This window comes from Neoarthrinium moseri (genome assembly GCF_022829205.1).
Source record: "Neoarthrinium moseri strain CBS 164.80 chromosome Unknown scaffold10_Wmoseri_CBS_16480, whole genome shotgun sequence".
Classification (NCBI taxonomy): domain Eukaryota; kingdom Fungi; phylum Ascomycota; class Sordariomycetes; order Amphisphaeriales; family Apiosporaceae; genus Neoarthrinium; species Neoarthrinium moseri.
In genome coordinates this window covers 115,007-128,775 of record NW_026055124.1, presented here as the reverse complement: position 1 = coordinate 128,775, position 13,769 = coordinate 115,007, and the positions used below count along the sequence as shown (strand labels likewise).

Below are 13,769 nucleotides of genomic sequence, written 5' to 3'. Positions count from 1 at the left end.
ATGTCTGGGTCTGGGACTGCGCCCTACTGGGGCCATTTGCCTACCAAGACCCGTCGTCCGTCGGAAGACTATACTCAGGCTCACCGTCGCAGGCAGTCATTGGATGCCGCCGTAGCCCCCGCTCCCACGCAGCCCAGGTCGAATCGTGCCTCGATCCAGACCCAACTGACCGACGCTCCTACTGAATCCACGTACAGTCCCCTAGAGTCCCCCGTGGCGTCGAGCTTCCGCGGTGCTGGACTGGCGCCTCGGCCTCCCTCACTCTCCTACGGCCAGAATAGCTACCCGTCGGAGCTGTCAGACAAGCGCAAGAGGAGGAGCGCGCGGAACCAGGACGACCTGCTACAGGAAGCTGCGCGCGCAACACCGCCTGCCGCCCCAGACGTTCCAAGGGCACCCCCAATTAGCTACCGAGATCCTCTCGGCAGTGGTCGCAACTCGCCTTACACCTTCAATGCCTCGGGCCAACCTGGACCGCCACCATCTGCTCACCGCTCCATGGCCCAAGCAAAAGCTGCCGTCGATATGGACACGGATGCAAGCCCGCGGCATTTCGACGACGATCTCGCGGTGCGTAGAGCGAGACGGGCAGCTAGTGGCTCAGGCGTAGACAACGGGAGGCGTGAGTCTGCGAGGCGGTCTGCGGACGCACAAGGCTTAGACAGGGCTCTGTCCTCTCGTAGGAGGGACTCGCTCGAGCCCGAGGGGAAGCGCGACAAGTGGGCAGACGACCGGTCACCACTACAGAAGCTTGAGCTGACGCTCGACAGCATCACCAAAGAAGAAAAACGGGCTCGGGTTGAGGCCGCTGAGCGGCGCGCTCGTGAGAGGGCCGCCGCCGCCGCGGCAGCCCAGCCGGGCTTCGATCCTACAGCCACCAGCCCCGATCGTCCAGTTGGCCACCAAGTTCGTTTCAGAGACCGAAGACCTTCAGTTGGACAAGGGGAAAGACAGCGGCCTGCTATCGCCGACCCGCGTGATGCCCACGCATTGTCGATACGAACAGACCCAATCGCACATGGTACGCCGGGCGAGGGCAGGACAGTTGAATCTGCCGGCCGGTCCCCAAGGTCCCACATACCTGTGCCCAAAAACCGCAGTGTGTCCGAGACCGCAAAATCCGACCTGCCTCAGCGTAACTTGAGTTTTCGGGATAGGGCAGCCAAGACCGATGTGGCCGTACCTCAAGGCGGCGATAGTGCTTCGCCGGATGCATCGTCTCCGGTCACAACACCTGGCGGAGGAATAGCTCTCGCCCGCACTGGCAGTAATAAGCTTAGGAAAAACCCTCCCGGCGACCCTTGGTACAGCAAGCGCGTGGAGGCAGAGGAGAGGTTTCCGGCCATAAGTCGTGCTGAGGAAACCCAGGAACCGCAGCATACTGGTGCAATTGGAGTTTCACGATCCCGATCCACCGGCTCAACGCTCAAAAAACCGCCTCCGGTTCCGCACAACGATGTCGAGAGACCTGTGGCAAGGGGCAAGCAATTTGACGAATACGATGATTATGAGGAGCCGAGCCGGCCTAGGGGTTTTGCAGCTGCCATTGGCTTGGGTCGATCTGCATCTCTCGGTAACAGGAATCAACCACCTCCTTCCCAGGAGACCCATTCTGGCCGAGTAAACGGCAATGGTGTCAAATCAGTCAAATTCCCTGATCAACAACCTGGGGTGCTCGGACATCACGATGATGAATCTGATACTAGCAGCCAACATCATCACTTCCGAGAGTATTTTCATAGGGAGAAGCTGCAGCCGGGCCAGGGTATGTACAAGCCTCCCAAGTACCTCGACGAGTGGAAGAAGGCAACAGTGGGCACTCTCTCGGGTGCGCTGCTTGATATCACAGCAGAGGTACCCGCACCTCCCGAAACCACCGTTGGTAAGGACACAGCGTGGTGGGAGGATGGTGGAAAGCGAAGAGACAGCATGTCCTCGAGGCCTCAGAAGGCGGAGGCCTTTGATGGTGAATACGATGAGACTCAGGCTCCCACCAGGTTCAAACCAGCTCTCTATCTGAAGTGCGGCCCCTTATTGAGATACTGTGGCATCCGGCATGAAAAGACACCTGTGCGCAATCGCAGTGGCACACTGGCCGACAAAGAAATCTGGAGAGGGTCGATCATGATTGTCACCCAGGACTCCGAGAGCTCCTATGAGATTATGCCTACTCTGCGGCTATTTGTTCAGCCCATTGACCTCCTACCCCCACCCCCGGCCGAGCTGAAGGGTGAGCAGGCTCTGCTGCCAGAATATGTCGACCCCATAGCTGGGCTGCCCAAAATCGGCCGACGTGGAGAAACCTACTACGTCAGACCTGTCGAACACCTCGAGGAGGCCAAGGACGCATCTGTGCTTGAGCCGGATGACGGGCTGTTTGAGGTCACGAGGACAGCAACTGACTTCGACAACGCACCGGATGCGCCTGGATCGTTTACAAGCCGCAGAAAACGTATTCAGGTCGACGGCGAGAAGCTCGGGAAGTATAAGGATGTGCGTGGTTTCCGATTACACGCTGAGAGGGGCTGCACATTCTGGAGGTTCAACATCGAGGTTGAACTTCGTGATAAGCAGCAGCGCATAGCCTACCGCATCAACCGTGGTCCTTCCACAGGCTTCTGGGTTCCCGCTCGTGGCCAGTCCATGAATGTCATGTTTCACAGCTGCAACGGTTTCAGCCTCAGCGTCAAGCCAGACGACCTCAGCGGACCTGACCCAATGTGGCGTGATGTCCTCAATACTCACCAAACGCAGCCGTTCCATGTTATGATTGGAGGAGGCGACCAGATCTACAATGATGCGGTGATGAGGCAGGCCGAGATCTTCAGAGAATGGTTGGATATCAGAAACCCCCTGCATAAGCACAATGCGCCCTTCACTACAGAGTTACAGGACGAATTGGAGACGTTCTACCTAGACAGATACTCCATGTGGTTTTCACAGGGCCTATTCGGCCTGGCGAACTCACAAATTCCCATGGTCAACATGTACGACGACCACGACATCATTGACGGTTTTGGCTCCTATCCAGATCATTTTATGAGGTCACCTGTATTCTCAGGCCTCGGTGCTGTTGCTTTCAAGTACTATATGCTGTTTCAGCACCAGAGCGTCGTGGGCGAGGGCGAGGAAACAGAGCCAAGTTGGGTTCTTGGTTGTAAACCTGGGCCGTACATTCAGGAGTTGAGCCGCAGTCTGTATATGTCACTCGGTTCAGATCTTGCCTTGCTTGCCGTGGATGCGCGCACTGAGCGCACAAGAGATGATGTAATACGGGAGGATACATGGAAGAAGCTCATCGACCGGTGCTACGCCGAGATCATCAAAGGCGAAACCAAGCATCTGCTGGTTTTGCTCGGTGTTCCGATTGCCTACCCTCGGCTGGTCTGGCTGGAGAATATGTAAGTCACTCAAATTGGAGCTGGAATGTGAATGTCACTGACACACTGCAAGATTGACTTCAAGGCTTATGGATCCGGTCAAAGCCCTAGGGAAGGCTGGGCTTCTCGGCAACTTCCTCAATAACTTCGATGGAGGCGTCGAAGTCCTTGATGACCTTGACGACCACTGGACCGCGAAAAACCACAAGGATGAGCGAAAATATGTCATTGAGGACCTTCAGGATCTTGCCGCTGATAAGTCGGTGCGGATCACGATTCTCAGCGGTGACGTCCATTTAGCTGCCATCGGACAGTTCTACTCCAACCCCAAGCTTCATATTCCCAAACACCGAGATTTCCGCTACATGCCCAACGTTATCTCGTCAGCGATCGCAAATACGCCCCCTCCCGACCTCATGGCCGATATCCTAAACAAGCGAAACAAAGTCCATCACTTCGACAAGGAGACCGACGAGGATATGATACCCATTTTCATGACAGGCGTTGATGGCAAACCCCGCAACAACAAACGGCTTCTTCCTCACCGCAATTGGTGTCAAATTCGATCTTATGTTCCAGGGCACACACCACCTCCAACTCCCCCACCGGAAGACTTTGGCTACACCCCAGAGGGCACGCCGCCGGCTACCCGCGGTGGAATATTCCGAAAGCTCTCGATGTCAAAACAACGTGGCCCTTCCTATCGCCCCGACGTGCCAGATGAGAAAGACAGGTCTCGCCCGCCTGTCTCTGGAGGCATTTTCCGGTCGTTTTCTCGCCGAGGATCTTTGTCTGGACCAGAAAAACGTCCTGGAAAGTTGATGCGAACCCTGTCCCTTGGTCGTGGCGATAAGACCGGTCCTAAGAGGAGCTTCTTTGGCCGGCGACCGTCGATGGATCACAACGCTGACGACGGTGGCATCAATGGCAACTGGGGTGCCGAAAGCGATGATGATCGTGATGACGATCTCTACAATGTGACGCCTCCGCTTCAACGACGTACCCGGCCAACAGCTTTTGAGGGACCTGGGGGCACACATGGCAATAAACTCGCGCGCATGGGTCTCCGCGGTGGTGCCAGCAATGCTCGCGAGGCGGCGGAGTACACCACAGGTGATGACTCTTACTTCTCGGTGACAGCGAGGGTACCGCATCGTGCGTCTACTCTACCTGCCTCACACTCTCGTGGTGGTGATTATACTCCAGACTCCCTTGCAACACCACCTGCACCGAGACCTTTCCACCGCACGCCGACCGGCCTGAGCGCAAAGCAGTTGAAGAAGGGAGCCGAGCGATATGAAGTTGACGTCGAGGGGGCTCTGGATATCCAGCTGAATGTCGAAGTAAACCCGAAAGACCCAGCGGGTATCACAGTGCCATACCGCTTGCTGGTACCAAAGCTGGAGTACGAGTACATGGGAGAGGAAGGCTCGGAAGGCTCCGAGGTTTCACATGAACCCTCAATTGAAGTCGACAATGGCAATGCTGGCATCGAGGGCCCAGCGCCGAGTCGAGGTGGTACACTCAAAAGATTGTTCAGTGCAAACGGTCGCGACAAAGGAAGCCAGTACCGACATCACCGTGCCTATGGCGAATAGCCCTCTTTTGAATGAGTGCTGGGCTTGGAGAAGAGGAACACGGTAACCATTTGAAAGAAATGCGCATTGAAGAAAATTGGCATTGCAGGCTGGGAGTTGGGCGTTGTGTGCTTTGATTTGAACTAGTCACGCTTCTGAATGAATATTTATGATGATGACTGCTATCATTTGCATATCTCTGGTGACTACTCGATTTGGTAGGTATGTATGTAGGCATAGGGTGACAACTCGTCGTGCTATACGGTAGTCGGATTGAGGAGTGGACGATGATGTTAGTCGCCAAACACAGTATTCGCACAGTCTACATAACGGATTAGCGTACGTCATACACTGTTTACGCGTCGCGGGCCCCTGAGCATCCCTGGCACCGCCACAGCCGACCTACGATCAGAGAGTACCTAGGTATGGGCTGAGCCTCAAGGGATTCGAACTTTCTTACCCAGCAACCTGCAAAGTCGTTTGGCATCGCTTTTTTGACGAGGCCACCTCTCCATGCTGGCAATGCGTACCTAACAAAGGGCCTCGATATCATCCCAAGAGACAATTGATCGCATCCGGGCAGTCCCGCTGCCGATGCTGCTCCGATGGCCGGGGATGGCGGTTCACGGCTAGCAGGCGTTTGGTGAGTGAGAGAGCCTCTGCATCTTTGTATTTCCCCCCTGAGTTCCCGTCGCCGGGACCCGCTTTTTGTATACTTTGGATACATCCATGCATACGGGCCAACTTGACTGACGCACACCGGGCAGCTTCCTTGCGTCGTTTATGTGGCTCTACTACTCTTTATATAAACAATTCCTCACGGGTAAGTCGTGAGCCGAGCACAATTCTCAATAACCGCCGTTAGCTGACCTCGTGCAGAACGACCCCGGCTTTCTGCATGTCTTGTCTTACTAGTCTCCGGCGCCGTGGCTTTCGGCCTGAGCTTCTTCTCGAAACGGCTCCCAGGTGCGGATGGCCGGTTTGGTGAGTGAATTGACATGAATGATCTGCATGACCGGTTTCTGATATTGTGGTAGATTCGGAAGCTGTCTTCAAGGGCATGAAGTCCTCTCTCCCGCAGCGGCCCCGTCGCTTCTATGTCCCGTGTATTATACTTCTCATTGTAGTGCGCCTGGAGGTCCTTTACAGCGTAGTACACGACTTCCAGTGCACAGCACATGGTATTGAGGTTAGTGGCAGCCAAACCCGCCCTGGAAACACATTGTCCCTGACAAACGGTAGGCGTTTCTGCCCCTATTACTGGCGCTTCATGAGTTTTTCTTCAACCAAAAGGTTCCTCCACCAGTGCAGTCCGATGAGCCCGAAGATCCATGGGGTGACTGCTGGGAGGATGTCTTGGACTGGATAAAGCACTCCCACTTGACCTTGCTCCTCGGCACTTCAATCTTCACGTACGGTGTCTTCTCGGCCAGCCAATTCGCAACCAGGTCTTCTTACATCTGCTCCACATACTCCGACAGTGCCTCTTGGATCACCTTCCTCCAGTGGGCTGGCGTGTTCATGGATGCCACCATCATTGTTCTCTTGTGGAGAGTTTTCTCGTGGGCGAGAACGACGAAGGGCCGACTGCGTACACTGAGCGCAATCCTGGCTGTGTCCTCCACAGCAACAGGTATTCTGTGGCTGTCAACGCGGATTGTCCAACGCCGCTCGATCTTCAACGCGCAGTCGAACCTAGGACTGGATTCTATCTTCATCTTCGATATCTTAAGCCATGGCATTACGTGTGCTATCTTGGCTGTATCTGCAGTGTTGTGGATGTCCGACTCGCCCCCTCTGCCGTTAGCCGGTACAACTACTTTTGTCTGCAGCAGCATCGCCGCCTCACGAGAGGTATTGCGATATGGTACATATCTGCAAACTTCCAAGATTCAGCCTTTAGTGGCCCTCTCCTTCATTTCAGCAGGTTACGTCATCTTCACCTTTGCCTGCAATATGCGGTCGATCATGTATATTCGGAGGATCTTTCTCCTCCTTCTCATAATCGCTCTGGTCATCACTGCCACGGTCAAGGCTCTGCTCAGGAATCCCATCATGAAGCAGCACCATGTTAATGAGTTGATCTATGAAAGCCGAGTGGAGACAGACAGATGGCTTCGCTATGCGGCGACCAGCGATACGATCACTGCAGCAGTCTCAGAATACAAGGAACGGCATAACGGGCGCGACCCACCAGCAAATTATGACAAGTGGTTCGAGTTTGCCTTACAGCGCAAGTCTGCCATTATCGACAAATTTGATCAAATAGATAAAGACGTCCTGCCTTTTTGGGGTATGAAGCCCTCAAAGATCCAAGAAGGCTTGGAGGTCGTCAAGGCTTTACCGGACGTTGGCATTATCAAGATTGTGGATGGCAAGGCTTACCACAATCAGCCAGCCGACCCATCGCAAAGGCTTATTCTTGACGACGCAGTATCGATGATATCTTCGTTTTCACAGCACCTCCCGGAGATGTCAATTGCCATCAACCTGCAAGAACGTCCCAGGATACTGGTCCCGTGGGAGGACATTAACCGCCTCAAGCAGGCTGGGACCAAGTCGAAGCTAAAGCTTCTTTCTCGTGCTATCGATCCGCGACAAGCGGATGATTCGAAACCTCTCGAGAACAGTGGAGGCTCAGCTTTCAAGGCCGCTCCGAAATCGACAGCCCGCCCGTACGTGACAACCAAAGACTTCCACCACCTGCAGGCTCTCGCTTGTCCCCCTGGTTCCAAAACCCGAGCAGGCGTGTCCTGGAACGTACGGGACCATTGTGCGTCCTGCGCAGAACATCATTCACGGGGTCCAGTGGTGCTCGACTGGTGGCATTCCCTTGATGTTTGTTACCAACCCGATGTCTTCCATCTACACGATTTCCACACAATTCCTCATCGTTATGAGCTATATCAGGATCTGTTGCCCCTATTCAGCAGGTCCAAGACGGACAGCTTTAATGACATCATCGTACCGCTGATCCGGTCCAATGTCAGTCATGAACCTGACACAAAGGCCTTCCACACCAAGGAAGAAAAGCTTATCTGGCAGCAAGAACCAGAGGAACAGCCGGTCACACATCAGTCGCTTCACGGAGGCCATCGAAATCGCCTGGTGCACTTGATTAATCAAGCCAGCGATTCACTCAAGCAATCCCTGATAATCAGTACCAAATCAGGGAAAGAGACCAGATACGTATATGAGCAGGTGAGGACCAGCGAAATGAACCAGATCCTCCCTATGGAGGTCTCTTACATATTCCCTGAGAAATGCGATGGTCCCAGCTGCCAGATGGTGCAGAGTGAGAACTTGCCCATGCGCCCCAGGCAGGATGCTCTGAACAATCGCTATGTCATGCTCCTCGATACCGCCGACGGGCCCTCTCCAGACACGCTTTCCTTGATCCGCGCAAACAGCGTCCCGTTCATCAGCACGATCTTCCGCGAATGGTACACAGATCGCATCATGCCCTGGTCCCACTTCGTGCCCATCGACATCCGCTACCACGGCCTCCACAACACGCTGGCCTACTTCACCGGCCTCACGGGGCGCGGGAAGATCAACGGCCGCCAGCCGCTGATGCAGCAGCGGATGGACGACGGGCGCTGGATCTCGGAGCAGGGCCGCAAATGGGCGGACAAGGTCCTCCGGCGCGAGGATATGGAGATTTATTGGTTCAGACTGCTCCTCGAATGGGGCAGAGTGATCAACGAGGATAGGGACAACATGAAGTTTACCCTGAAGCAAGGGTCGTGAGCCTTGCCGTTTGTAAACCCATCGTCCATGGCGATTTTGTACCTGTAATATTAGTATTTAAACATTTGCATAGAGTTTATAGATATGGCCATGCAGATAAGTCAAGAGGCCATCAAAAGATATGACAAACACGTTTGGACTGAGCTGGCGCTCATAACATATCGTGGACACGAGAAATATTAGGGATGTGTCATGATTATTCGTTCATATTCTACCGCACCGGGTTGACGATGGCCCAAATGCGAATGTCTAGCCCAGACATGGACCCTGGCCATGAACAATGATATGCTGGTACTATATACGCTTGAATCCCGCAAGGCAGCGAAGCCCGACCCCTATTTTAGCCTGTCTATGAGTCGCCAATCTCGCCAAGATGCGACGGACATAACCCATTTTACTGCCCGTAGGCCTGAAATTGGCCAACCACCTGAACGCCTTGCATGAAGAAGATACTCCGCTAAAGAACAGCGGAGCGGAAATAATGACCCGGGTTGCAGAACGCGGACGTCTACGGGATGTGCAGCAAGTAGCTCTTGCACTCGTCCGGCTTCTCTACGAAGCCGGAAATCTCTCGGAGGGAGGATACTTGTTGATAAGCTGTTCAATCCGGGGGATAAGCTCTGGTATGCGGAACGGCTTTGAAATCACGTCGTCCTAGGGGAAAGAATCAGCTGTGCACATTTGAGAAAAGCGGTGAGGGTGAACTTACAACTCCTGCGGCTTTGGCATCCTCGATCTGCTCAGGCCGTGCGTATGCCGTGACGGCAATGATAGGAATATGACTGACGATGGTTCCTTGGCTCTCTAGTTCCCGGATCTTACGAGCACAAGTCATGCCGTCCATGACAGGCATCTCGAGATCCATAAGGACGACGGAGATATTAGTACCTGTCCTTTCTTGACCAGACCAGAACCGGGATCTCTTGATCACATCGATGGCTTCTCCGCCATGGTTTGCCACTTGTGTGTTGTTGCCACTATTCTTCAGCTGGCGTTGGAGAACCTTTTGATTCACAAGATTGTCTTCAACGATTAATATGTCAAAGAGGCGTTGACCAGCTGGGATTGGCGGCTTCGGTGTTGCTTTCGCTTTAGCAAGCTGGGAACGGCCATCGAGTTTCGGCTGTCGGTTTTCGATTGTTGTGGATGAGCCCGGAGCTCTCGTAAGAGGCGGCGCGGATGCCACAGTATAGTCGCTGGGGCCCTCGGATTTACGACTTTGCACATAGAACGAGAAAGTGCTGCCAACGCCCTTCTGTGAATCCACACCTATCTGGCCTCCTTGCAGTTCTGTTAAGATCCGCGAGATGAACAGGCCCAATCCCGAGCCGCCGTATTGGACATGGGTGCGTGGAGACGCTTGGGAGAACCGTTGGAAGAGCAACTTTGTCTCGTGCTCATCTAGACCCCTGCCTGTATCCCGGACAGAAAAGTGCAGGTTGAGTTTCTCGCCTGTACCCCAATCGGGATCGTCGGTGATCTCCCCTCTGTCAGGACGATCACTAGTGAAGAAGGAAATATGCGAATCGGTCCTCTCCGAGACAGCCTTGGATGCATCCAAAGTGACTACAATGTTGCGCTGCTCCCGGGAATGAGTGAATTTAATGGCATTCGTCATCAGATTGATCAAGACTTGCAGTAAGCGGGATGGATCTAGCTTGACCCAGTCAACGCCCATGTCGATGTAGCGGTTCTTTACCTGGAAGGTGAGCTCGATTCCGTTCGTGTTCAGCTCTCCTTCAAACATCTTCAAAACGCGCTGGACAACGGCGACCGGCTGAACATCTACTGGCGTAACAAGAAGAAGTTGTGAGTCAAGCTTCGAAAGTGTCAGGATATCATCCACAATCCTCTTCTGGTGACTTGCGCAGAGGGTAATCGTATTTGCTGCTTCCAAGGCGCCCTCCAGTGCTAGCCTCAGCGCCTCGATGTCTTGGGTCAAATCGTTCTTGGACCGGTAGGTTGCCAGTATGCCTGAGATTTCGTCTGCGCATTGCAAAATGGCACTCAGTGGATTACGCATCTCGTGACTTGTTATGTCAATGAAGTTTTCCTGCTGCCGCTTGAGTTCCACCGCTTCCTGGCGACGCTGGTTCTGAATCTGCTCGGCAAGTTTCTGTTGCGAGATGTTGGTTATGCAGCCGAATATTTCCTTGGTACTGCCATCGTAATACTTCTCCGGGTAGGCGCTCATCAGCACCCAATTCTCAATGACGTTATCGCTGTCCTCGTGGGAGCGCTTGAAGCGGAACTCATGTGTGATGGCGACCTTTTCCTTTGTCAACCTTTCCCAAGCTTCTTCCAGCGCGGGCCGATCCTCGTCGTACACCTCATTCATCCAAGAGTCGATATTGTAATTGCCCCTGGGTTGCTGTGCAATCTCCCACCATTGATCGTTGCAGAAATCGATGAGGCCCTCGTGATTTGCGATGAACATGCCGACAGGGGCGAACTCGGCCATTCGGGTAAATTTCAGCTCACTCTCTTCCACCTCTTGCGTTCTCAAGTGGAGTTGCTTGGTCAGTTCCTGGCGATCTAAAGCGGCCAGACGTGCCGCTCTCTGCCCCCGACGGATCTCCTCCTCGAACAGAACCACGGACGCTAACGATGTCGCGAGTTGTCTGGACAAAAGATGTATGAAAAGTTGGTAGTCATCATCGTACGGTCGCTGGGGGTTCAACCCCATGACAAGAAAGCCAACGACAGTTTCGCCGCCTGTTGTTGGGTGTATTGGGAAGATCACGATGGATCGGCAATTGGTAGCCTCTCCTCTGAAGTCGAATCCTTCCATGGTGTCCTCTGCGAGCGTTCCATCCTCCTTAGATAAAACGATAGGGACGCCGGCCTGAGCCATGGAATCCCTCATATAAGGGGCGAATCCTTCGACACTAGTTCGTAAGTCGACAGAACTTATGAGGCACGGATGTCCCAAGGGGACACCCAAGGAAGCTTCCAAGACCAGCTGTGGCGGGTTGGACAAACTCCCCGAGTGCATTGAGGACATGTCACTCTCGCTATCCTCGGATACAGAGTAAATCAGGGCGAACGGAATGTCATCCACATTGAACTCAAGCCCCTGCTGAACTTGGCACCAGAAACTCCTGACATCTCGCGCCAAGGCTGTTTTCTCGCCGACCTCTCGCAGAGTAAGCATTCTTCTCTCGGCGACCTTCCGCCTTGTGTTCTCAAACGCGGGGTTATAGAGCCCAACGACGCAGCCGTCCTCGCCAACAAGAGGCACTATAGACCATGAGAAAAAAGTTTCTTCATCAAAACCATCGCGGTTCACAATGAGGCGATGGTCATTTTTCATGGTAGCCTGCCCAGACTGCCAGGCGCTGATGAATACGGGCTCTATTTCGGGCCATATCTCGGCCCAAGCATCCTTGTAGCTCTGTCCCATGAGGGACGGATGTTTCTGTCCCGCCATTGGCACGTACGCCTCGTTGTATATTGCGATGTGTTCAGGACCCCAGTACATGGCAGCTGGGTGCGGACTACCCATGACCATGTTGGCCATAGCACGTAAGTCGGCAGACCAATCCTCGATTGGTCCTAGGGGAGTTGACGCCCAGTCTCGTGAGCGGGCAAATTGGATGTGGGACGGTAGGTCCATAGTCAGGGGGATCCGTGTCCAGTCGAAGGAAGGTTGTTCGGAGGGAATCGAGGCCACCTCCGAAGAGTAATCGCTGTGCCGGCGAATGAGCACCTGGTCACCGACATCACTGCCCACTAAAGAACCTGGCGCATCCACGTTCATGGCCACGCCGCTGAAATAGTCGGGGGCATCAGGTACGGCGATATCGCTGGGCGTTTTCGGCGGCGGATTTGGACTGGGCGCCCGAGCGCGGGATTCGGCACTGTTCTCCCTCTCAAGCGGCGGCTCTGGAGAAGTGCGAGCTATCGAAGCCGCACTCCTGTTGGCGCTGACAAAACGAAAACGATTCCTGATAACGGAGCAAGTCCAATCGAAACCGCCGTAATGGAGCGAGGGCAGAAATATGTCCAAGCCATCCGCGTTACCGCCCGCGTTCTTCACCCATGACTTGAACATGAGAAAATCACTCTTGGCCTCCTCCTCTGTGAAGTCCCCGGCGAGAACATGGCGAATGCTGTTCGAGACCTGAAGAGCAGGATTTGAATATAAAATGGGAAATGGCCCTGGAGACACAAGGGTTGCGTTTGTCGCATCGATAACGAACGTCGGTCTGTCGTCTCTCTCTAGCAATTCGAGGACACCGACACCTTGAAGGAACTGCAGGCCTGGGGTCGATCCTTGAGCGTCGGGGCTTCGGGTCAAACCCGTGGCATCAATCGAAGACCAACTGCCTGGCGTGCTCGAAGACCTCGCCGGGCTGGCCGAGGTCACGGTTCCTCTGGGTAGTTTGAGCGTGGTCACTTCGGCCGAGTCCCTCACGCGGCTCAGCATGGTTCCCACCGCCTCGGTGCCAGACACGCTCGGCGGCCTCGCCAACAGCGGTCTCTCCATCAGCGGCCTCTCCTTGTGGGAGAAGAACAGGGGCGAGGTGACGGTCTCGAGCTGAGGTGGTGCTGCTGGGGCTTTGAAATCGCTAAGATCGATCTTCCAAGGCGCGGGCCCTGTCCGAGCCTTTTTCATTCGCGGGCGGAGGGCGTTGTCACTACCGTATCTATCGTCAGCCAGGGGCCGTTTCCCATGGGTTCGCAGGTTGTTCTTCTGCAGCTGCGGTACTGACGGGGTCGCACTGATATCCCCCGAGGGGCGGGCCGTGTGGTCCCCAAAGAAAGTTGCTCGTTGTGCTGTAGCAGCGCTCAATCCATAGCGTCCTATCTCAGCAGACCATTCCCCTAGAGCAACCTCTGTATCTCGCGCGCCGGGGAGCTGGGTGCCGAACACACGGCGGTGAATGGCGGACTGCGAGAGCGGGCTTGGTACGATTGGGGCGGAATTGGAGGGGCTCGACTGTGGACGGAGGGGTGAAGGACGAGAGCTGGACGCGTCGATTGCGGGAGATGACGACGTCGCTACGTCCCCGTGGAGCGCATGGAAAGCAGAAGAATCCTGAATGCCCTCCAAAGTCAT

At 54.6% G+C, this 13,769-nt stretch overlaps 3 protein-coding genes across 3 annotated transcripts; 2 read left to right on the top strand and 1 right to left on the bottom strand.

Annotated features, from left to right (window-relative positions):
• On the top strand, positions 1-4,978 carry JN550_003920 (uncharacterized protein; the record flags this gene model as incomplete). The annotated part of the gene is made up of 2 exons (XM_049315377.1): positions 1-3,401; positions 3,454-4,978. The coding sequence occupies 2 exons, from the start codon at positions 1-3 to the stop codon at positions 4,976-4,978; spliced, it is 4,926 nt and encodes a 1,641-aa protein (XP_049173942.1).
• Positions 4,979-5,562: 584 nt separating this feature from the next.
• Positions 5,563-8,707, top strand: JN550_003919 (uncharacterized protein; the record flags this gene model as incomplete). Its single annotated transcript, XM_049315376.1, has 5 exons — positions 5,563-5,600; positions 5,725-5,780; positions 5,837-5,941; positions 5,995-6,146; positions 6,200-8,707. The coding sequence occupies 5 exons, from the start codon at positions 5,563-5,565 to the stop codon at positions 8,705-8,707; spliced, it is 2,859 nt and encodes a 952-aa protein (XP_049173941.1).
• Positions 8,708-9,259: 552 nt separating this feature from the next.
• On the bottom strand, positions 9,260-13,769 carry JN550_003918 (uncharacterized protein; the record flags this gene model as incomplete). Its single annotated transcript, XM_049315375.1, has 2 exons — positions 9,260-9,361; positions 9,417-13,769. 2 exons carry the CDS (start codon positions 13,767-13,769, stop codon positions 9,260-9,262), a joined length of 4,455 nt encoding a protein of 1,484 aa, XP_049173940.1.